At 42.1% G+C, this 22,936-nt stretch overlaps 1 protein-coding gene across 2 annotated transcripts in view; it reads right to left on the bottom strand.

Annotated features, from left to right (window-relative positions):
- COL4A5 (collagen type IV alpha 5 chain) overlaps nt 1–22,936 on the bottom strand; it is a 309,426-nt gene that overhangs the window by 8,221 nt on the left and 278,269 nt on the right. For both annotated transcript variants that reach the window (XM_054723296.1, XM_054723239.1), the window contains 2 exons: nt 5,048–5,146; nt 3,347–3,559 (listed from right to left, as the gene is read on the bottom strand). In XM_054723296.1, coding sequence (XP_054579271.1) covers nt 3,347–3,559; nt 5,048–5,146 — 312 coding nt within the window. The remainder of the gene's footprint in view (nt 1–3,346; nt 3,560–5,047; nt 5,147–22,936) is intronic.

The following is a 22,936-nucleotide window of genomic DNA, read 5'->3' as shown; positions in this document are numbered from 1 at the left end:
ACCGGGGGGGAGGGGGCAGTTGGGGGCAAACAGGCCGGCAGGGGGGGTACTTAGGGGTGAGCAGGCCATCGGTGGGGGGGCTGTTGGGGGTGAACAGACTGGCGGGGGGGCTGTTGGGGGTGAGCAGGCCAGCAGGGGGGGCAATTGAGGGCAAGCAGGATGGCAGGGGGGCAGTTGGTGGCAAGCAGGCCAGTGGGGGGCAGTTGGGGGCAAGCAGGCTGGCAGGGGGGTCAGTTGGTGGTGAGCAGGCCGGCAGGGGGGGGGCAGTTGGGGGGGAGCAGACTGGCAGGGGGGCAGTTGAGGGAGATCGGGCCAAAGGGGGGCAGTTGGGGGTGATCAGACAGGCAGGCAGAGTGGTTAAGGGCAATCAGGCAGGCAGGCAGGTGAGCAGTTAGGAGCCAGTGGTCCCAGATTGTGAGAGGGATGTCCGATTGCCAAGGGGTCCCAGATTGGAGAGGGTGCAGGCTGGGCTGAAGGACACCCCCCCATGCACGAATTTTGTGCACTGGGTCACTAGTCTATATATATAAAAGGCCAAGTGACTGACCATCTATCCGACCGACTGACCAACCGGTACATGATGTGCACTGGCAATTTAAAAATAAATGTTGACTTGCACATGCGCAATACATATAAAGCTCTCGCTGGTGCCAATCACACGTGTTTCGATCTGAAGAAATTTTGGATATACTCGATGGAGATTTTCACACCTATTTGAGTGATGATTCCATTAATTCAATGGATGATACCAAAAAAAGAAAATTTTCCCATCTAATTTCTTAATAGTATTACTCCTTCAGGAATGCCATGTCATAAATTAAAATTGAAAGTGGGTGCAATCATCATGCTACTGAGAAATCTTAATAGTAAATGGGGCCTTTGTAATGGTACTAGATTTATTATCACATGATTGCGACCTAACATAATCAAAGTTTAAGTATTAACAGGATCTGTGGAAGGAGAGATTGTTCTGATTCCAAGAATTGATTTGTTCCCGACACTGGCTTCCCATTTAAATTAATTTGAAGACAGTTTCCCATGATGCCAGCATTTGCAATGACTATTAATAAATCACAAGGACAAACTCTAGACAGAGTAGGACTATTCCTACCTGACCCTGTTTTTGGACATGGTCAGTTATATGTTGCTTTCTCTCAGGTTCTAAGAGCGTGTGATGTTAAAGTTGTAAATACTTCATCACAATGGAAATTAGTCAAGCACTGTGAAAGTGTTTTTACTCTTAATGTTGTATACAGGGAGATATTAGGATAAGTTTAATCAATTTATCAGTCATTGTTTTTATCAATATTGTTTTTATATCATGTTTTTGTTGTTTTTTATCATGTCTTTGTTGTTGTTATATCATGCTGTTATTGTTTATTTATTAATAAATTTATTATTTTCATATACATGTTACTAATTTTATTTCATCTCTGACACTTCTATTATAGAGAAATGGTGAATAGCAATATTAAAATATTTATTCTATTTAATTTCCTTTCAATGTGCATGAATCCGTGCATCGGGCCACTAGTTTTGTGTATAAAAAGAAGAAAAAAAACTTGTCCTATATCTGTCTTGATCATACTTGTGAAGATCACATTTGATTTAAAAAGTGCTTTTAAAATATAAACTAATTTAAAATATAAGTACAATCATTGCCTTGGAAGTATCCTTTCAATAATCCAACAGAGACTATGCATTTATTTGACCAACTGATTATTTCTTTAACATCAAAGCTATAACTGCCTCTATTCTTTGCTTAGGCAGATAACTCCAATTTTATAATTCTGTGAGCTCTAGCAGAGACTCTGCAATCAGGATCACCCTAGGGATGTTGGGTCCTATCAGACCCTTCCTATGTCTGAGGCACTTCCAAGTCAGGGCTAGTTTGTAGCCTTCAAGACTGAACACATATTATGATAGCCCTTGTTTGACCAAATGCATGTATTTTGATAGGTTATATGACATACTGGTTAGCAGGTCCCATTTTTTTGTATTTATCTAATATTTCTAAATTTCATAATGCTCAAACACTTCTAATGGTTCTTATTGACTTGATAGGTTAAAGATTTGAAGTATACAAGATTGATTATGGGTATAAGTTAGACTCGCAGTGAAAAGAGAATGAATTAAAAGGAAAATAATTTTATGGGAAAAAGAAAATAGAGAATTATATAAATATAAGAGCACTTTCACATCAAATATTTGTTTATTGTAAAATGAGAAAAAGATGTTACATAAAGAAAACAAAAGAGGGAAGGAAAAGTAGCAGATGAAAGATGAAAAGGAGAAGAAAAAAGGGAAGTAGAAGTGGGAGAAGAAAGTTGTTGGGTAAATTCCTACTTTATTTGGCTTCAAAAAATGACTTGTGACTATTGTCTTCCATGTAAGTGGATGAGCTTACTCTGGAAGGCCAGAATTGCCTGGCATGTGTGGCCATATGCCCTGGGAGAAGAGTAATCACAGCAGACCCCCAGAGGTCCCTTGCCACAGAGCTGTTTTCACAGAATGGTACAGGTAAAGAGACCCCAGTAGGCCTCTTACCACAGAGACCCCTAAAACCAGGTATCCAAAATATCTTCTTAAACGTTTTTATAGAGGCAAATGGGATAGTGATCCCTAAAATAGGCAGCCCCAGGTCAAAAAATGGGACCTTGAAATCTAAAGTTTAAGTTCTGCAAAAAGAAATCTTGGGAATTGTTAGAGGTCTTGAGAATTATCCAGTCCAGCTGCATCCCATCAACCAAAGTGTCCACCCCAGTACAGAGAAAATGCATGTGAACACATTAAGTGAAGTAGAATTTATATTTTAATATGGTGCTTTATATAGCTTTAAAGTACTCTGATAATACTTTATACAGATAAGGCACTTATTTTAGGAACTATAAAGTAGGATGATTAAGCAATGACTACTTTTTTCTTTGACCTAAAATCAATATTCTTTTCAGAACTTATCTTTCAACTTGGTGAAGACCAGTGTCAGAGAAGAAAAAACTATCTCTCATTAGTTATAAACACTACCTACTCAAGTAGCTGCTATACTGTAAAGAACGCAGGAAATCTATTTCCTTAACCCCTAAGCTAAAAAAAGTAAATGTGGCCCTTTCCAAAATGCCTTGCTTTAGGCCAAGAATTGTACCTCACACTAGGCTAATTAATGCTTTGAGTTTAAAATTGAATATTATTTTTTAAAACCCATATTCAGCTGCCCTTGACATGGTCTTCAATTTGGAAGTCCCAAAAGAACAGAGATGTATTTTGGTCAAGGCTACTCTAGAACACAATAGGATTTTAAAAACAAAAACAAAATACGTAGTAAGAAATAAGATGCCAATTATCTCACCCAAGTCTTGACCGTGAGCTCTTTTATTTCCTTGTACATACAGGAGAGAAAAGCCTTCATAAATCTGGACAGTTCCCTGTGGGCACTGTGGTGCTTCTGTTGTCTGGCTGTGACGTGTGATGAGGAATCCATGGGCAATAGAGGAAGTTCCAGGGGGACCTGGGGGACCTTGCAATCCATCTGGCCCAGGGGGACCATCCAAACCACGGGTACCTATTTCCATGGAATCATTAGTATAAAAGATTAAGTAAGCTCTGTTCCACTATTGTGTCTATTCACGAAATATTATGACCTCATTTGTTTAATTTAGTCAATATTTATTGTTTCTATAAAAGCACTGTCAAATATCACTTGTTTGGAGATAAATAAAATATGGTCCCTGACCTCAAAGAGATTTAAATATGCATATGTCTATATCTATATCTATATATTTCTCCTGGAACTGGTTGATTATATGAGGCACTAAATAAATACTGGGTAAATGTAACATTACAAGGGAGGAAGTGATGCTCAGTTGGGAAGTCTGTATGTTTAGTACAGCAAGATAACTAGTCTCTTGCTGTACTAAAGGAGTCCAAATTCCATGACAAAATTTCAGCCTGTTGTTTTGTACATCAACAATAAAGAAAGGGTGTGGTTGCCATCAGTCTGCCAGCTTCAGTGCTAAAAACATTTTCCTTTGAATATGTCTGGGGAATTATTCTCAGGCATACCTTTTTGTTTAGAGAATAGGCAGGGCACTCTAAAAAAGGCTTTTAAAAATGTCTATTTTCTATCTACTTCTGGTTCCCTTTCTCCATTTAGCCTCTTGATTTGAGGTTCTTTGAAAAATATCTTTATATAGAGGCCTTTGGCCACTGTGTGCATAGATTTTCATTTGGGAAAACTTAATAGCAATGTCCATGTGATGAAGATGATACTGACTTATTTCTTCCCTAGATACACAGTTAATGAAATGGCAGGGATTAAGTTCTAGGAAGGCCATAAGTTTCATCACTCTGCCTTATTGCCACAATATTTTTTACCAGTACACATTTTTTATGTTTATAATATTTAGAGTTATATTTGTGTTATCTAGAGTTGTTAACACACATTATAATTTTTCAGTTTATAATATTTTATTCCTATTTTAGTTATCTTTAGTGTATTTTTCTTGCAAATTGAATAAAATTATTTTTGGAAGTAGGCTGAATACAGATGGGAAATCTAGTAGATACCAATACAATATTATGAGGAGTACCTATTAATGAGTAACTTCAAAAATATGCATATCAATTTGTCATCTCAGTATGAGAAGACACTATGACTCTCAAAGCTCTATGGGGATCACTTAATCTTTGCTATTATACTTACTAAATTCTATAATGGAAATTGTACTCTATTGTGATATTTTCAAATGTGGAAGGATTCACAATAGTTTCAAGATGGTCACAGGACACATATTGAAAATGATCAGAACAGCTAATCACCATGTTGAGAAAGAGCTGGGTTTTCCAGTGCTCTAAACACATAAATAAAAATAACCTTTCTATACTTCTTTTATACTGGCAAACATCCTTGTGTCTGTTCCCCAGCAAAGGATATACCAGCTAACTGCACTCTCTCAAGAGGAGGCTATCACAGCTACAATTGGAGGCCATGTGTCCAGACATCTCCAAGATATAAAGAATAGTATCATCAGCAGCGTTTTACTTGTCGCACCTGGTTGGCCTGGCAGACCTGGATCTCCTTTGCGCCCTCCTGCACCATCAAAGCCAGGGAGTCCATTTCGCCCAGGATCTCCTGGAGGGCCAATTGGACCTACAGGAAAAAAAAAAAAAAGGTTTCAAATATAAGTTCAATATCCAGACAGATCTAGGAGACTTAAGGTCTTTGGGTGACACTGAATTCATAATCTGGTTTTGTCTTTTTAAAATACATTTTTATATTTGATAGTATATTATAGATATCTCTTATTTTCTCCCCCTTTACCCTCCTCCACCCAGCCACTACCCACCCCAAAGTCTTCACCACCCTATTGCCCATGTCCATGGGGTATGCATATAACTATATTAGTTCCTTGGTTTCTCTCTCCTCATCTTTCCACCCCCACATTGAGGTATGTCAGTCTGTTCCATGCCTCCATGCTTCAGGTCTTACTTTGTTGGTTAATTCATTTAGTGCATTAGAGTCCACAAGTAAGTGAGATCGTGTAATACTTGTCTTTCTCAGATTGGCTTATATCATTTAGCATATTTTCCAGGTCCATCCATGCTGTCTCAAAGGTAAGAGATCCCTCTTTTTTATAGCTGCATAGTATTCCAGTGTGTCAATGCCCCACAGCATTTTTTATCCATTCATCTACTGATGAACACTTGGGCTGTTTCCAAATCTTAGCTATTGTAAATAATGCTGCTATGAACACAGGGGTGTATATATTCTTTCTGATTGGTATTTTGGGGATTTTAGGATATATTCCCAGAAGTGGGATCACTGGGTCAAACGGAAGTTCCATTTTTAATTTTTTGAGGAAACTCCATACTGTTTTCCATAGTGGTTGTACCAATCTGCATTCCCACCAGCAGTGAACTAGTGTTTCCTTTTCTCCACATCCACCAGAACTTGTTGTTTATTGATTTATTGATGACAGCCATTCTGACAGGTGTGAGATAATACCTCATTGTCGTTTTAATTTGTATCTCTCTGATGATCAGTGACTTTGAGCATTTTTTCATATGTCTCTTAGCCTTCTGTATGCATACTTTGCAGAAGTGTCTATTTAGGTCCTTTGCCCATTTTTTATTGGATTGTTTGTCTTCTTTTTGTTAAATTCTATGAATTCCTTACACTATCAGTCTGTGTGTATCCTTTGTTCTGAGGTGGGTCTCTTGCAGACAGCAAATATATGGGTCATGTTTTCTTATCCATTTGGCCACCGTATGTCTTTTGATTGGAGCAATTGATCAATTTACATATAATGTTATTATTGATAAGTACTTGTTTGTCATCATTTTTATTCTTAATGTTTGTGTTCCTTCTTGCCTTTCTATTTCTTCTTTTTACAGCAGTCCCTTTGCATTTCTTGCTTTGCTGCCTTAGTGGTAATAAACTCTCTTAGCCCTTTTTTGTCTGTAAAACTCCTGATTCCACCTTCAATTTTGAATGATAGCCTTTCTGGGTATAGTATTCTTGGATTCAGTCCCTTGCTTTGCATCACTTTGTATATTTCATTCCATTCTCTTCTGGTGTGTGTCTGTTGAGAAATCAGTTGATATTCTAATGGGAGATCCCTTGTAGGTAACTTTCTCTCTCTCTCTCTCTCTTTGGTAGCCTTTAAGATTCTTACTTTGTCGTTGATGTTTGCCAATTTAATTATGATGTGTCTTGGTGTTGGACTTTTTGGGTTCATCTTATTTGGGACTCTATGTGCTTCTCAGACTTGCGTAGTTTTTCATGCCAATATCAGGGAAGTTTTTTGTCATTATTTCTTCAAACAGGTTTTCTATTCCTTGCTTCCCTTCCTCTCCCTCTGGTACCCCTATTATGCATATGTTGTTTCATTTTGTGTTGTCCTAAAGCTCCCCTTAGGCTCTCCTTTTGCTTTTTAAGTTTTCTTTCCAGTTGCTGCTGTGTTTGTGTGTTTTTTCCTACCTTGTCTTCTAATCTGCTGATGTGGTCCTCAGCCTCTTCTAGTCTACTGTTTAAGCCTTCCATTGTGCTCTTTATTGCAGCTATGTCATTCTTCATTTCCTCTTGGTTCCTTTTTATGTTGGTTACATTATCATTCAGCTCCTTATAATTCTCATTGAGTTGTGTGTATTTGTCATCCAGCCGTTTGATCATCCTTATAACCATTACTCTGAATTTTTTTCTCTGACATGTTACTTGCCTCCATTTCCTTTAACTCCCTTCCTGATGACTCCTCTTTTTATTTCCTTTGGGGATTGCTTTTTTGTCTCCCCATGTTTTGCTGTAACGTTTTAATCGTTTCTGTGTCCTAAATCCAAGTGCTTTGCTACCCAGGTTCTTTTGGGGATGGTGTTACTGGTGTAATCTCTCAGGTGTCCTGAACTTGGTAATCTAATGTAGATCCCTACTTGAGCGATTTGGGTTCTCTTGATGTAGTTGGATCTTGAATGTTAGTTTCTTGTTCGTGTATGAAGTCTCATCACAGGTGACTCACCCCAAGATTTGGTGTATAAGCTGTTTTGGATGTGACTGTGGTTCTGGCTCTTGTGTAAAAAGGTTGTCTGAGTTCTCACTGTTATGTTCTCACTGTGGGTTCACAGAGGCCACAGCCTGGGAGGAAGGAGTCTTGGGTCCTAAGGCTTAGGAACTGTTGCTTTGGCTGGTGTGGTATGAGTCTTGCTAGATTAGCATCACTCTGCAACTCACTACGAGGGGCCCTGAGCCCATGACAATGGCGTGGGGGTGGGGTGGGCAGGTGTCTCGTAGTCTGGTTGAGGCTGTGGGACTCTGGCCAAAGTGATTTCCCTCTCTTTATCATGAAGTAGTCAGTATCCAGCAGCAGGCTGTCCAGAGGTAAGTATCTTGGAGGGGTATGTCGTGGATCTTCCTGAGGGAGCCATTCTCCCTTGGTTGGAGTGTTACATGCCCAGTGGCAACACACAGAATGGCCAGGAGCTTTCTGAAAGGGTTGTGTGCTTGTGGGAACCACACTCTGGATTGGAGTGATTGTGGTGTGCCACCAGCACTGTGGGGGGAGAAGTCCCAGTTTCTGCTTTGGGGCATGTGTGCCCATGGTTGGATATGAATGCCCAATGACTGCTTACAGAAGTGCCCAGGAGCCATCTGCTAGGGCAGTGGGCTCAGAGAGCCCAAATGCTGGAGTGGCACTACTGCAGGGACTGGATGCCAGAAGCCAAGGTTGTGCCTTGCTGCTGCTCAGAGAAGTACCCAGGAGTCACCTGCCAGGGCAGTGGGTTCAGGGGGCTTGCGTGCTGGATTGGTTCAACTGCAGTGACCAGAGGTTGGCAGCTGAGGAGGAAGAAGTCCAAGTTTCTTCTGCCAGGGCCTTGAGCCCTTGGTTGGATTTGAGTGTGCCTAGAGGCAGCTCACAGAGGCACCCAGGAGTCGCCTACTGGGACGGTGGCCTCAGGGGGTCTATGTGGTGAAACCACATGACTGCCGTGTCTGTGGGTATGCAGCTAGGAAGGGGGAAGTCCAAATTTCTACTGCCAAGGCCATGCACCCTTGTTTGGACATGAGTACGCCTAGCCAGGGCTCCAAGAGGCACCCAGGAGCTGCCCATAGGGGCAGCGGGCTCAGTAGGCCTGCGTGCTGGAAAGGTGCAACTGCAGTGTCCCGAAGTCAGCAGCCAGGGAGGGAGATGTCCCAGTTTTTGCTGCCTTGTGCCCTTGGTTGAAATGGTATGTGCCCAGTGGGGGCTCACAGAGGCACCCAGGAGCCATCTGTCGGGGTGATGGGGCTGAGGAGGCCTGCTGTATGGAAAGGCGTGACTGTGGTGACTGGAATTCTGCAGCTGTGGGCTGGGAAGACTCAATTTTTGCTGCTGTGCCCATGGTTAGATATGTATGCACCCAGTGGCAGCTCACAGGGGCACCCATGAAGTGTTTGCCAGTGCGGTGCACTGACGCACTCTGAAGGGCCCTGGTGCTGAAGCCATGTGACCGAGGTGTCTATGGGCAGTTATTTAGGAAGAGGGAATTCAAAGTTTCTACTGCCGGGGTCATACACCCTTGTTTGGATGAGTATGCCAGCCGGGGCTCAAGGAGGCACCCAGGAGCTGCCTGTGGAACTGTGGGCTTGGGAGGCCTGTACGCTGGAAAAGTGTGACTATGGTGTCCAGAGTTCTGCATCTGTGGGGTGGGAAGTCTCAGTTTTTGCTGCTGCATCTGTGGTTGGATAATGCACTCCCAGTGGTGGCTCACAGGGGCACCCATGGTGCGTTTGCCAGCATGGCACACTGAAGTACTCTGAGGGGCCCTGGTGCTGAAGTTGTGCAACCAAGGTGTCTTTGGGCAGTATCCTGGAAGAAGGAATTCAGAATTTCTACTGCCAGGCAATGTGCCCCTGTTTGTATAACAGCGCACCCAGCTGGGGCTCATAGTGGCACCCAAGAGTTTCCTGTGAAGAGGTGGGCTTAGGAGGCTTGCATGCTGGAAATGCGTGACTGTGGTGTCCAGAGGTCTGCCACTGGGGAGGGGGGCAGTCACACTTACTGCTGCGGGAGGCATGCACCTTTGGAGGTGAACGTCCTAGGGTCTGCAGGTCTGCAGGTGGGGCAGCAGGATTTTGGCTGGAGTGGCTGCCAGGTCACAGGCAGTGTTCAAGGGCTATCTGGGTGGTGGTATTGATGAGTTCCTAGAAGAGGCCGCCCTCCCCTTCAGGATGGCGTGGGCTCCATGCTCAAGTCCCACAGCCCAAGGAGTGTCTGCAGCAGTGGTAGGTGCTCCCTGTCCAGGAGAGCCTGGTCTGCCAGCCCCTGCTACTCTTGCCATATTTAACTGTCCCTCACTCACTCACACACATACCACACATATCCACACACTCTCCTTTCACCTCCTCACTCACTCACAGCCTCTCCCTCACCTCCATCCTGCCAGCTTCCATCTTCGCAAGAACAAGTTTCTTTACTGCAAAACTACGAACGCTTACTTAAAAGCCCTGCTACTATCAGAAGCTGAACTCATTATCACCCAAACCTTAGCATGTTATCTCTAAGGAAAAATGTGGCAGTTTTAAATCCAAGCAGCTAGAAACCTGAACCAGGCTGCTGGGCCTGCTCCCTCCTCCCCTCGGCTTTTCTCCAGCCACATATCCTATATAATAAAGAGGTAATATGCAAATTGACCCTCATGCCCTCGCACAAGATGGATGCCCCCATGTGGTCAAAGATGGCCGCCACAAGATGGCCGTCAGGGGAGGGCAGTTAGGGATGACCAGGCCGGCAGGGGAGGGCGGTTAGGGGCAACTAGGACTACAGGGGAGGGCAGTTGGGGGGACCTGGCCTGCAGGGGAGGGCAGTTGGGGGCAATCGGGACAGCAGGGGAGCACTTAGGCATCGATCAGGCTGGCAGGGGAGTGGTTAGGGGTGATCAGGCAGGCAGGCAGGCGAGCGGTTGGGAGCCAGAAGTCCTGGATTGTGAGAGGTGCACCTATGTAGGGTCAGGCCTAAACTGGCAGTCAGACATCCCCTGAGGGGTCCCAGATTGAAGAGGGTGAAGGCTGGGCTGAGGAACCCCACCCCCCCAGTGCATGAATTTTGTGCACTGGGCCTCTAGTGCCTATACATAATTTTCCAAAATCTTTGGTAACTTAAAGGCTTTGGAGCATTGCTGGGTTAAATGATAAACATCTAAATATTTTAAAATAGCGTAAAATACTGAAACATTCATTGTTAGATATATTTTAATTCACCTGCTCTTAGCTTTTATAACAGAAGGTCTCTTGTACTTTGTTGAATGTATATTTTCTTGAAAATAAGAGTGTGTTTAACGTGTGTTCATAGGTAGAATGTATTCCAGGAATGCAAGAATAATTCAGTACTAAGCAATCTATTAATATTAAATACTAGATCTACATAGAAAAGGCATATGGTTATTTCTTTTGTTTCTGAAAAGAAAATACAATCCCCATTACTGATTAAATTTAAAAAAACACACACCAGTAAAATAAAATAAAAAATAAAATAAAATAAATAAAATAAAATAAAATAAAATAAAATAAAGTGTGTTCATAAATGTAAATGCTGGTTGTTTACTTTTTGGCTAAAGCTGGTTATTTGTGAATGGGTAGAAGGTTTGTGTTGTCCAGTAAGCAGGACCTGATCACCCCTGACTTCCAAAAGGACCCCTTTTCTCCTAGTAAGCTAAAGCAGTCTCACCCAGGTTCTCTCTCCTATTGCTTAAGTCCTTATAGCTGAGCCTAGACTTTCTTTATTTCTACTGCTCATTCACAGTCCTTGACACTATCATTGAATGCCTCAACAGGTCTTCCTGCTTGGTATTTAGGAACCTCTCTCCCCTTTTCTAGTCTTCTTAAAAGTCATACTCTGAAAAGGACACCAAGTACAGAATGATCCTGTAATATAGGGAAATAACAAAGCAGACCAGGAGGCTAAGGAAGCGGCTTAGAGGAAGCCCCCGTCTCCCCAAATCTTAGCTATTCCTCATATAACACCCAAATACACTCCAGAGGAACATCAGTCCCTACTAGCTCTTGCAGCTACTTAGGAAGATCCATGTTTAAAATTTCAGGGAAAATATATCCTTCCTCAGGGACAGGCCCAAGATATCTTACGGGGTATTCACAATTCCCTACATATAGAATACATTTACAGCTCCTAAAACTCCTCATCACATGTCCTAGCCTAGCCTTCTTACTGCAAGATATCACCAAAACTTGTTCTACTTGTTACTCAGTATCTCCCCAAGGACAAGTTAGATTAGACCTCCTTGTTTCCCCACCCATCAGGCAAAGGGCCAAATCCCTGGACAAGAAAGGCAAATTGACTTCACTCCCTATATACTGACCCTATACACCTTGACTTCTGTGAAAACCCACCTCCTCTCCCAATACAAATCCTCCAGGTCCTAGCTACTACCCTCCCCCCATCTCCCTCTGTGTCAGGATTCTCACCTTTCTATGGGACTCCCTTCTCCAAGGGGACTTCACTTACCCATGGGGTGAAATTTCCTTCTTTCTAGATCCTGAACATACCCTTTCCCTCCTTGGGACAATACTGACCCTGGAAGTGGGGATTAGCTCTCCTTCTCATCATCCTATTCCAACCCTCCTCTCCTATACCCATAAGGAACTTTCTCACCTCCACTCATCTCGAGCGAACACTTAACCTTATCTATTCTGATCTAAACCAGACCAATCCAACCTTTGCCAGGGATTGCTGGCTCTGCCTTTCCCTCTCCTCTTCAGCATATACCACCATCCCTATACCAATCAAGAGATGGAATCAGGCAAAAATCAATCTGGCTTATAAAAGGAAAAGGGAACTATATTTCTCAAAAAGGCAGACATACACCCCAGGCAATCAAGCCTCCCTTCTTTTCTGTACTTATATTCTATCTCTTACTAAGGTAGCTCCTTCCTCCGTCCTGGTCACAGGTCCTATCACTCTACACACGCACTAATCGCCCAAACCCCTTTATGCTTTACAAGGTCACAGGGCAATATAACAATAGGCCATCTCCCATCATCAGCTTGCAACACCACAGTCAACTTGAACAAGCATGTCAAATTCACAGCCCGCGGACCACATGTGGCACACAACGAATATTTTTGCGGCCCAACCAATATAACGATATGTAAGAAGCATTTTAATATAAGTTTTGTAACTTAATTTTTACAATATCCTGTTATACATAATTATTAATAATGAACTGCAATGTTCACTAATGACTGATTATTATAATCATGTTGCATTCATTTCACTTACGCGCAGGCGCACCATTTCTCTCCACTAATACTAGCTTCGAATATTTTAGCAGCCAATTGCCACATCATTAGTCTTAGACTGACTTGTTTGGTGTGCACAACATGAAATATTTCACTTTCGGAGAACAAGAAAAATAGGTTTGTTTGTGTTACGCTTATTAATTTGTGCAGTTATTCAGTATCTGGCAAGTTAATGTTCAAGAAAAAATATTAATTTTTATTAAATTGTTCTATTATTTTATGTTAACGGTTACTCATTTATTTCAGCCTTTTGTATTCAGCATGTTTCTATGGAAATAAACCTACATTTCTACGAAAATTTAAACTTTTGTGTTTTTTTTCTGTGGCCCACATAAACTTAAACCTTGTTTATTTGGCCCGTGTTAGCCTTTGAGTTTGATATGCTTGACCTAGAACTACCAAACAGCCATAGGTCCCAATAGGTTGACTACCAGGTCTCTCTGAAAGCCAATGGTTATTTCCTACAGCCGGTCTGTTTTACTTCTTATCCAACCATCCAGGCCCCAGGCTTCAAATGCTCCTTTCTTTTCCTTTCATGTTCCTCTTGAATAACAGCCCATTCTAGCATTCTCCTCCCACTTTCACTGCAATAAAATCTCAACCACTCATCTGTTACCCCTTATTGGTAGCACCATGGAGACTACCCTCTCAGCTTCAAGCATGGAACATAGAAAAGGAACCTCATACCCTTTAGTCCACCTCTTCTCTCTATACCTTTCAGCTTGTCTCCATGATCAGGGTTTCTTCTTCCTCTGTGGGGAGAACACATACATCTGTCTCCCCACTAACTGGACAGGAACCTGTACTGTCATCTCTCACCAATGTAGATGTAGCCCTCAATAATCAATCTTTACCTGTTTCTGTAACCCATCATATCCGATACAAAAGGGCAGTGCAGATAATCCCTCTCCTCATAACCCTTGGTATTTCAGCAGGTGCTGGAACTGGCATGGAGACCTAACCATTGCTCTATCCTATTTTGAAATCCTGTCTCAGAACCTACAAGAAAGTTCTGGATACCTAACAAGGGGCAAAACTGGGACAATAAGAACCTCACCCCCAGGATAACCTATCCTCCCCTTTCATATCACTCATCAGACAACTTAGACCTCGATCTTTTCCTCCCTAAAGATAACATGTAGGCCTCAGTTGTATTTTAGCTCCAGGCCCAGAAAAGCAGAAAAACCAGACAAGTGACTCTGTGGTAGCCTCAGGACCAGCTCTTACCTGGTCTCTCAACAGGACCGTTTTTGAGCCTTCACCAACCAGTCTCTTGGGGAAATCATGCTGCTGTGACCTCTTGTCCAGCCCACTACTATCAAAGTCCATCCCCCCCATGTGATCTTGATTTTCCCCCTCAGCAGGAAGTAAATACAGAAGATATGACCTTCGTCCCTATTATGTAAAACAAAAAGGCTGGAATGTTAGGTCTGATGAAATAATTGGATCAATATCCCTTCCCCTGGGAACTGACTTTTAGGCCACTTCACAATGGACATTCCACTTGCTTAGACCACATTGCTAAGATCATTAGCTCTACCCTCCAGACTTTCTCAGAATCCAGACCTGCACAGAGAATTTTATGCCCAAAAAAAGCCTGACTAGAGTCCTTTAAAAACCTCTCACTCCCCATCTTTGGGAGCTGGCACCATTTTGGGGTTCAGGCCATCTGGGTTTCCAGATGACGTAATAAATTCATAATTCTTTACCCCTTTTGGCCTCATGCGTTCCTCCTTCGGTGACCCTAACAAATTTCATTACAGTGTTTTAAACAATACTAAACTAATCATGCAAGTTAGATTACCTCGAGGAGCTACAAGAAATTCAACTGGGGATAAAAGAAGGTAGGGCATGAGAAATTGATTTTTTTTAATAAAAAGGAAATGGGGAGAAAAAAGATGGCAGCTGGCAGGATGGAGCTGAGAGAGAGGAAGTGAGTGAGTGAGGGTATGAAAGGAGTGTATGTGGATGTGCGTGGGGTGTGTATGAGTGAGTAAGGGAAAGTTAAATCTCACAGGAGCAGCAGGGGCCGGCAGACAGTCTCTCCTTGACAAGGAGAGACTACCACCGCTGTGGGCACTCCCCGGACGGCGGGATTCCAGCACGGAGCCCACGCCATCTTGAAGCGGAGAACGGCCTTTTTTAGAAACTCATCAACACCACCAATAAGACACGACTTGGAACTGCCCCACGACCCAGCACCCACTCCAGCCAATATCCTGCTACCCCAGCTGCAGACCCACGGACCCTGGGACCTCCACCTCTAAAGGTACACTGCTCAGCAGCTGTAAGTGCAACTCCCCCTCCCCAACAGCAGAACCCCAGACTTGCGTGCATGCATGTTCTCAGCCCCATAGGCAGCAAGGACACTTTACTCCGGGTTTGTGTGCATCTCCTTGGGCAGCGCTTGGGAGATGCCTAGAGCACCCGAGGGTGTGATTCTGTGCAGACAGGGGTGCGCGGCCCCGCAGTGGAAATTCTGAATTCCCTCTTCCTGGAGGGTTGCCCACATTCATCCCAGCAGGTTAACTGCAGTGCTGGGACTCCTCAGAGTGCATCGGAGCTTTGCGCCCAGAGAGCGCACCTTCGCAGATGCGAGGTTCTGGCAGCTGGGCACCTTCGCAGATGTGAGTTTCTCCCAGCTAGTGGGAGCCACTGTGAGCTCTCCTTGGGTGCAATCTTGAACAAGCAGGGGGTGCACTCCCCTCCAGGAGTAGAAGCTTTGAATTCACTTAGCCTGGATACCGGCCCACAGGCACCTCAATTGCGCAGCTACACTGCCAGGGCCCTTCAGAGTCCTTCAGTGTGTCTCGTTGGCAAATGTACTGAGGGTGCTCCTGTGAGCCGCCACTGGGAGTAAGCGCCTATCCACCACAGGTGCAACAGCAAAAGCTGGGTCTGCCCACCCCACGACTGCAGAACTCTTGGCACCACAGTCACGCCTTTCCAAAGAAAAGGTCCCCTGAGCCCCAACACCCCAACAAACGGTTCCTGGGGGCCACTGTGAGTCCCTGCTGGGCATGCATGATTACAATTAAGGGTGCAAGACAGCAAAAATTGGGACACTCCCCTCCACAGCGGCTGACTTCTAGACACCGCAGTTGTGCCTCTCAAGCTCACAGGCCTACATCAAGAGAACCCAAATAGCTCGAGTAGGGAGCTACACTAGACTAACAAGCCCAGGAGAGCTGAGAGATTACGCCGGTAGCACCATCCCCAAAAGAACCTGGGCAGCAAAGCAATTGGATCTACAATTAAAACATTACAGGAAAACATGGAAAGACAAAAAAGCAATCCCCAAAGGAAAGAAAAAGAGGAATCATCAGAAAGGGAGTTAAATGAATTCGAGGCTAGCAGCTTATCAGAGATAAAATTCAGAGTAATGGTTATAAGGATGTTTAAACGGCTGGATGACAAATACACACAACTCAATGACAAATACACACAACTCAATGAGAACTATAAGGAGCTGAATGAGAATGTCACCAACATGAAAAGGAACCAAGAGGAGATGAAGAATGACATAGCTGCAATAAAGAACACAATGGAAGGCTTAAACAGTAGACTAGAAGAGGCTGAGGACCGCATCAGCGAATTAGAAGACAAGGTAGAAAAAAACACACAAACACAGCAGCAACTGGTAAGAAGACTTAAAAAATAAGAGGAGAGCCTAAGGGAGCTTTGGGACAACACAAAACAAAATAACATTCGCTTAACAGGGATACCAGAAGGAGAGGAAGAGAAGCAAGGAATAGAAAACCTGTTTGAAGAAATAATGACAGAAAATTTCCTTAACATTGGCAAGAAAAAAACTATCCAAGTCCAAGAAGTACATAGAGTCCCAAACAAGTTGAACCCCAAAAGACCAACACCAAGACACATCATAATTAAATTGGCAAACACCAACGACAAAGTACGAATCTTAAAGGCTGCAAGAGAGAGACAGAAAGTTACTTACAAGGGATTTCCTATTAGAATATCAACTGATTTCTCAACAGAAACACACCAGGCCAGAAGGGAATGGAATGAAATATACAAAGTGATGCAAAACAAGGGACTGAATCCAAGAATACTATACCCAGCAAGGCTATAATTCAAAATTGAAGGTGGAATCAGGAGCTTCACAGACAAAAAAAGGCTAAGAGAGTTCATCACTACCAAGCCAGCAATTTAAAAAATGCTAAAGGGACTTCTGTAAAAAGAAGAAAGAGAAAGGCAAGAAGAAAAACAAACACTAAGGAAAAATATGACAACAAACAGGTACTTATCAATAATAACATTAAACATAAATGGATTAAATGCAGCAATTAAAAGACATAGGGTAGCTGAATGTATAAGAAAACATGACCCATATATTTGCTGTCTACAAGAGACCCAACTTAGAGCAAAGGATTCACACAGACTGAGAGTGAAGGTATGGAAAAACATTTTTCAGGCAAATGGAAATGAGAAAAAAGCTGGGGTTGCGATACTTATATCTGACAAAATAGACCTCAAAGTAAATGCCATAATAAGAGATAAGGAAGGCCACAACATAATACTAAAGGGAGCAATTCAACAAGAAGATATAACTCTGGTAAACGTATATGCACCCAACGCAGGAGCGCCCAAATACATAAAAAATCTTCTGGAAGATATCAAGGGAGAGATCAACATCAATACAATCATAGTAGGGGACTTTAATACACCACTGACATCACTGGATAAATCATCTAGACAAAAAAATCAGCAAAGAAACAGCAATTCTAAATGACACACTAGATCAGATGGACCTAATTGACATCTTCAGAGCATTTCACCACAAAGCCACCGAATATATGTTCTTCTCAAGTGCACATGGGACATTTTCAAAAATAGACCATATATTGGGTCACAAACAAAGTCTCCCCAAATTCAAAAAGATTGAAATCATATCAAGCATTTTCTCAGATCACAATGGCATAATATTAGAAATAAACTACAATAAAAACATTCCAAAAAATTCAAACATTTGGAAGCTAAATAGCATGCTACTAAACAATGATTGGGTTATCAATGAGATCAAAGAAGAAATTAAAAACATCCTGGAGACTAATGAAAATAAAAACACAACATTGCAAATCCTACGAGACACAATGAAAGCAGTCCTGAGAGGGAAGTTTATAGCTCTACAGGCCTACCTCAAAAAACAAGAAAAAAGGTAATAACTCATCTAACTCAACAACTCAAAGAATTAGAAAGGGAGCAATAAGAAAAGCCCACAGTGAGAAGAAGGAAGGAAGGAAATAATAAAGATCAGAGCAGAAATGAATGACATAGAGACCAAAAAAAAAAAAAAAAAAATACAAAACAACAGATCAACAAAACCAAGAGCCAGTTCTTTGAAAGGATAAACAAGATTGATGAACCTCTAGCCAGGCTCACCAAGAAGCAAAGAGAGAGGTCCCAAATGAACAAAATAGGAATGAAAGAGGTGAAATAACAACAGACCCCACAGAAATACAAAGGATTGTTAAAAAAATACTATGAACAACTCTATTCTAACAAACTAGACAACCTGGAAGAAATGGACAATTCCTAGAAAAACACAACCTTCCAAAACATACTCAGGAAGAGTCTAAAAATCTCAATAGGCTGATAACTATGGAAGACATTGAAGCAGTCATCAAAAAGCTTTCAGCAAACAAAAGCCTGTGGCAAGATGGCTTCACAGGGGAATTTTATAAAACATTCAAGGAAGAGCTAAAACCTATCCTCCTCAACTATTCCAGAAAATCCAAGAAGGAACACTTCCAAGCTCCTTTTATGAAGCCAGCATCACCCTAATACCAAAACCAGATAAGGACAACACAATGAAAGAAAATTACAGGCCAATATCCCTCATGAACATAGATGCCAAATTCCTCAACAAAATTCTGGCAAATCAAATCCAGCAGTACATCAGAAAGATCATACACTACGACCAAGTAGGATTTATCCCGGGGATGCAAAGATGGTACAATATTTGCAAATCAATAAACCTGATACATCACATAAACAAATTGAGAGATAAAAACCATATAGTCATATCAATTGATGCAGAAAAAGCATTTGAAAAAAATCCAACACCCTTTCTTGATAAAAACTCTCAGGAAGGTGGGAATAGAAGGATCATACCTCAACATAATAAAAGCCATATATGACAAACCCACAGCCAACATCATACTCAATGGGCAAAAACTAAAACCATTTCCCCTAAGAACAGGAATAAGACAGGGATGCCCACTCTAACCACTCCTGTTCAACATAGTGCTGGAAGTACTAGCCATAGCGATCAGAAAAGAAGAAGAAATAAAAGGCATTCAAATTGTAAAAGAAGAAGTAAAACTGTCCTTATTCGCAGATGATATGATACTGTACATAGAAAACCCTAAAGACTACATCAAAAAATTATTAGACTTAATAAATGAATTCTGCAAGGTAGCAGGATACAACATTAATGTCAAGAAATCTATGGCATTTCTATACAACAACAGTAAACTTACAGAAGAGAGTCTAAAAAAGCAATCCCATTTACCATTACACCAAAAAAATTAAGATACCTAGGAATAAACTTAACTAAGGAAGTAAAAAACGTATACATGGAAAACTACACGACAATGAAAAAAGAGATAGAGGAAGACGTAAACAAATGGAAAAACATATCATGTTCATGGATTGGTAGAATCAACATCATTAAAATGTCCATACTACCCAAAGCAATCTATAGATTCAATGCACTACCCATTAAAATACCAATGGCATATTTCACAGACCTAGAACAAACTCTCCAAAAATTCATCTGGAATAAAAAAAGACCCCGAATAACCACAGCAATTCTGAGAAAGAAGAATAAAGTAGGAGTGATCTCAATACCAGATTTCAAGCTGTATTACAAAGCCACTGTTCTCAAAACAGCCTGGTACTGGCACAAGAACAGACATATAGACCAATGGAATAGAATAGAGAATCAAGAAATCGACCCAAACCACTATGCTCAATTAATATTTGACAAAGGAGGCATGAACATACAATGGAGTCAAGACAGTCTCTTCAACAAATGGTGTTGGGAAAATTGGACAGATACATGCAAAGAAATGAAACTAGACCACCAACTTACACCATACACAAAAATAAGCTCAAAATGGATAAAGGACTTAAATGTAAGACAGGAAACCATAAAAATACTAGAGGAATCCACAGGCAGCAAAATCTCAGATATATGCCAAAAGAACTTCTTCACTGATACTGCTCTTAGGGCAATGGAGCTAAAGAAAAAAATAAACAAATGGGACTACATAAAAAAAAAAGCTTTTTCACAGCAAAGGAAACCATCAATAAAACAACAAGAAAGCCCACTGCATGGGAGAACATATTTGCCAATGATGTCAACGATAAGAGTTTAATCTCCAACATTTACAGAGAACTCATGCAACTTAACAAAAGGAAGATAAACAACCCAATCAAAAATGGGCAACTGATCTAAATAGACACTTTTCGAAAGAAGACAGAAGGAAGGCCAAGAGACATATGAAAACCTTCTCAAAGTCACTAATCATCAGAGAGTTGCAAATCAAAACAACAATGCGGTACCATCTTACACCTGTCAGAATGGCTATCATCAACAAATCCCCAAACGAGAAGTGTTGGTGGGAATGCGGGGAAAAAGGAACTCTTTTACACTGCTGGTGGGAATGCAGACTGGTGCAGCCACTTTGGAGAACAGTATGGAGTTTCCTCAAAAAACTAAAAATGGAACTCCCATTTGACCCAGTGATCCCACTTCTAGGAATATATCCCAAGAAACTGGAATCATCAATCAGAAAGGATATATGCACCCCTATGTTCATAGCAGCACAATTCACCATAGCTAAGATTTGGAAACAGCCTAAATGCCCATCAGCAGATGAGTGGATTAAAAAAAACTGTGGTACATCTATACAATGGAATACTCTGCTGCGGTATAAAAGGAGTTCCTACCATTTGCAACAACATGGATGGAGATGGAGAGCATTATGCTAAGTGAAGTAAGCCAGGCAGAGAAAGATAGACATCACATGATCTCACTCATTTGTGGAATATAATGAACAGCATAGACTGATGAACAAGAACAGACCCAGGGACTGAGTAACGTTGATCAGAACTTCAAACCTCAGGGAAGGAGGGGGTCGGTAAGAGTAAGGGGGAGAGATCAATCAAGGGACTTGTGTGCATACATATGAGCCTAATCAATGGACACAGATAACAGGCGGGTGGGGCATGAGTGGGGGGTAGGAGGTAATGGGGGGATAAGGACACATATGTAAAATAATAATATTAATAATAATAATAATACATAAATAAAAAAAGAAAGTATGAGGTAAGCGGAACCCGAAGAACACCTGAGAATGTCTTTCCAGCCATGCTAGCAGTCATCAGCTGTACGGTAATATTACCTGGGGCAAATGGGGAAGTATTTTGGACTTATGTTCCTGACCCTTCATGGGTGGGAGCCCTTACGTGGGCTGATCTCCCTGCCTAATGTAGTCACCAATTATACCAAACACCTTGGTCATCCAGGAGGACCATGTGTGGGGCAAGAAAGTATAATTACACAGGGGTCGCCACCCAGCTTCACTTCTGTATGACACAAAATCAAACCACTGCTCCTTTGAGTGTAAAATTAAAGAGAGGTTTCTGGCTTGCATGGACACCAAAGGAAGGGACTTATCACTACTTGCTCCTGGGAGAGGTACAAAAAATGTAACTAAGACCTTGTCTATACAAAAAGAAATTGACAGCCAGTTTGAAATGGAATTGCCATGGCCTAGAGCAAAGAATATCCTTACATGATATTATTCCACAATGTCACTATAATTTCCCCCAGATTTGTGTTACCCCCATTACCTATAATAGTAACTCGCACCCTTGGGAATCAATAAAGAAATCATCTTTTTGGTGCTTGGAGACAAAGGTAACACATATATTGATATTTTAGAATTACAACAGCATAATGTACAATTATCACAAACTTACAAATCAATTCTTTGAATGTCTGGCAGCAATTTAAAAATGACATGAAAGGAGTTAATCCCTTCCACTGTGTAGAGGGCGCCCTGGGAAGGCACCTGAGCATTCTATATTGGCCCCTCTTGTCCTTTTGGCCAAGAGGGACCCTCTTCCCACGGTCCAGTTGTCCACAGCTGTTGCACAAGCTTTCAGTTCATGCCGAGGTTGAAGCATCATGGTGGCTGGTATCATGGATCTGTCTCTCACCCAGTGGGGTGATCTGGGCTCTCCCTGGAGAAGAAACCTGGGTTCCCCAAAATATGTGATCAGTGCTGGAGCCTCGTCAGCAGGCGAGGGGATCCCAAGGCAGGTGCTGGGCGTGAAGGCCACGGGGGCATAGGCTACCAAGGAGACAAAACTGAACCTCACATCACCCTGCTTGGCCCCAGAGGATGGCTGCTTAGCCAGAGACGGGTAAGATTCCTCAGGGAAGGAACAACCTAAGACAGGCACAGTTGCAGAGGGGCCATCAGGAGAGAACTTGGGGGTCAACAGAGGTGTGGCACAGACTCTTACCCCCCTCCCCAACTTTGCAGGGGCCTGAACCTTCACCCCTTCTGAGGGAGGTCTCCTGCCCCCATGGCTGCTTCGCTTCTCATGCACAGCTCAAATCAGGACCCAGGTAACAGACAGAGACTTGGCCGACAGCAGCTGCCCTCTCACTGCAACAAGACTTGTTTGAGATGTCTTGTACCCATGGTGTAGAGAAGTGGGTTTTTGATATCCAAATCCAGCCTAGTACCAGGAATGCTCAGGGCCTACTCAGGAAGGCAAATAATCCTTACCACTAATATACACAGGGTAAAATAAGATTGTTGTTAGAGTGTTGAGTTTGACAGTAGAATAGTAGTCAATTTTTCAGAGTAATTTAAATTGGCTAATTGAAATAAGCAAATATTCTAGAAAAATTGATTGTACTGTACAAAACGCTATTCCTAAAGTGTTAACAAAAATTTTTATTGGCAGTTCATCTCATGGTAAAATTGAGTAACATGTAATGAACCTAAAGCAGTCATATTTTAGCGCAAAAAATTAAAATGTAAAAGCTATCAAGACTACATTATAAAATTTCCAAAAGCCTCTTAATATTTAAATAAAAAAGGGGGTGAT

This window comes from Eptesicus fuscus, chromosome 1, assembly GCF_027574615.1.
Source record: "Eptesicus fuscus isolate TK198812 chromosome 1, DD_ASM_mEF_20220401, whole genome shotgun sequence".
Classification (NCBI taxonomy): domain Eukaryota; kingdom Metazoa; phylum Chordata; class Mammalia; order Chiroptera; family Vespertilionidae; genus Eptesicus; species Eptesicus fuscus.
This window is presented reverse-complemented; position numbering and strand designations above follow the sequence as displayed.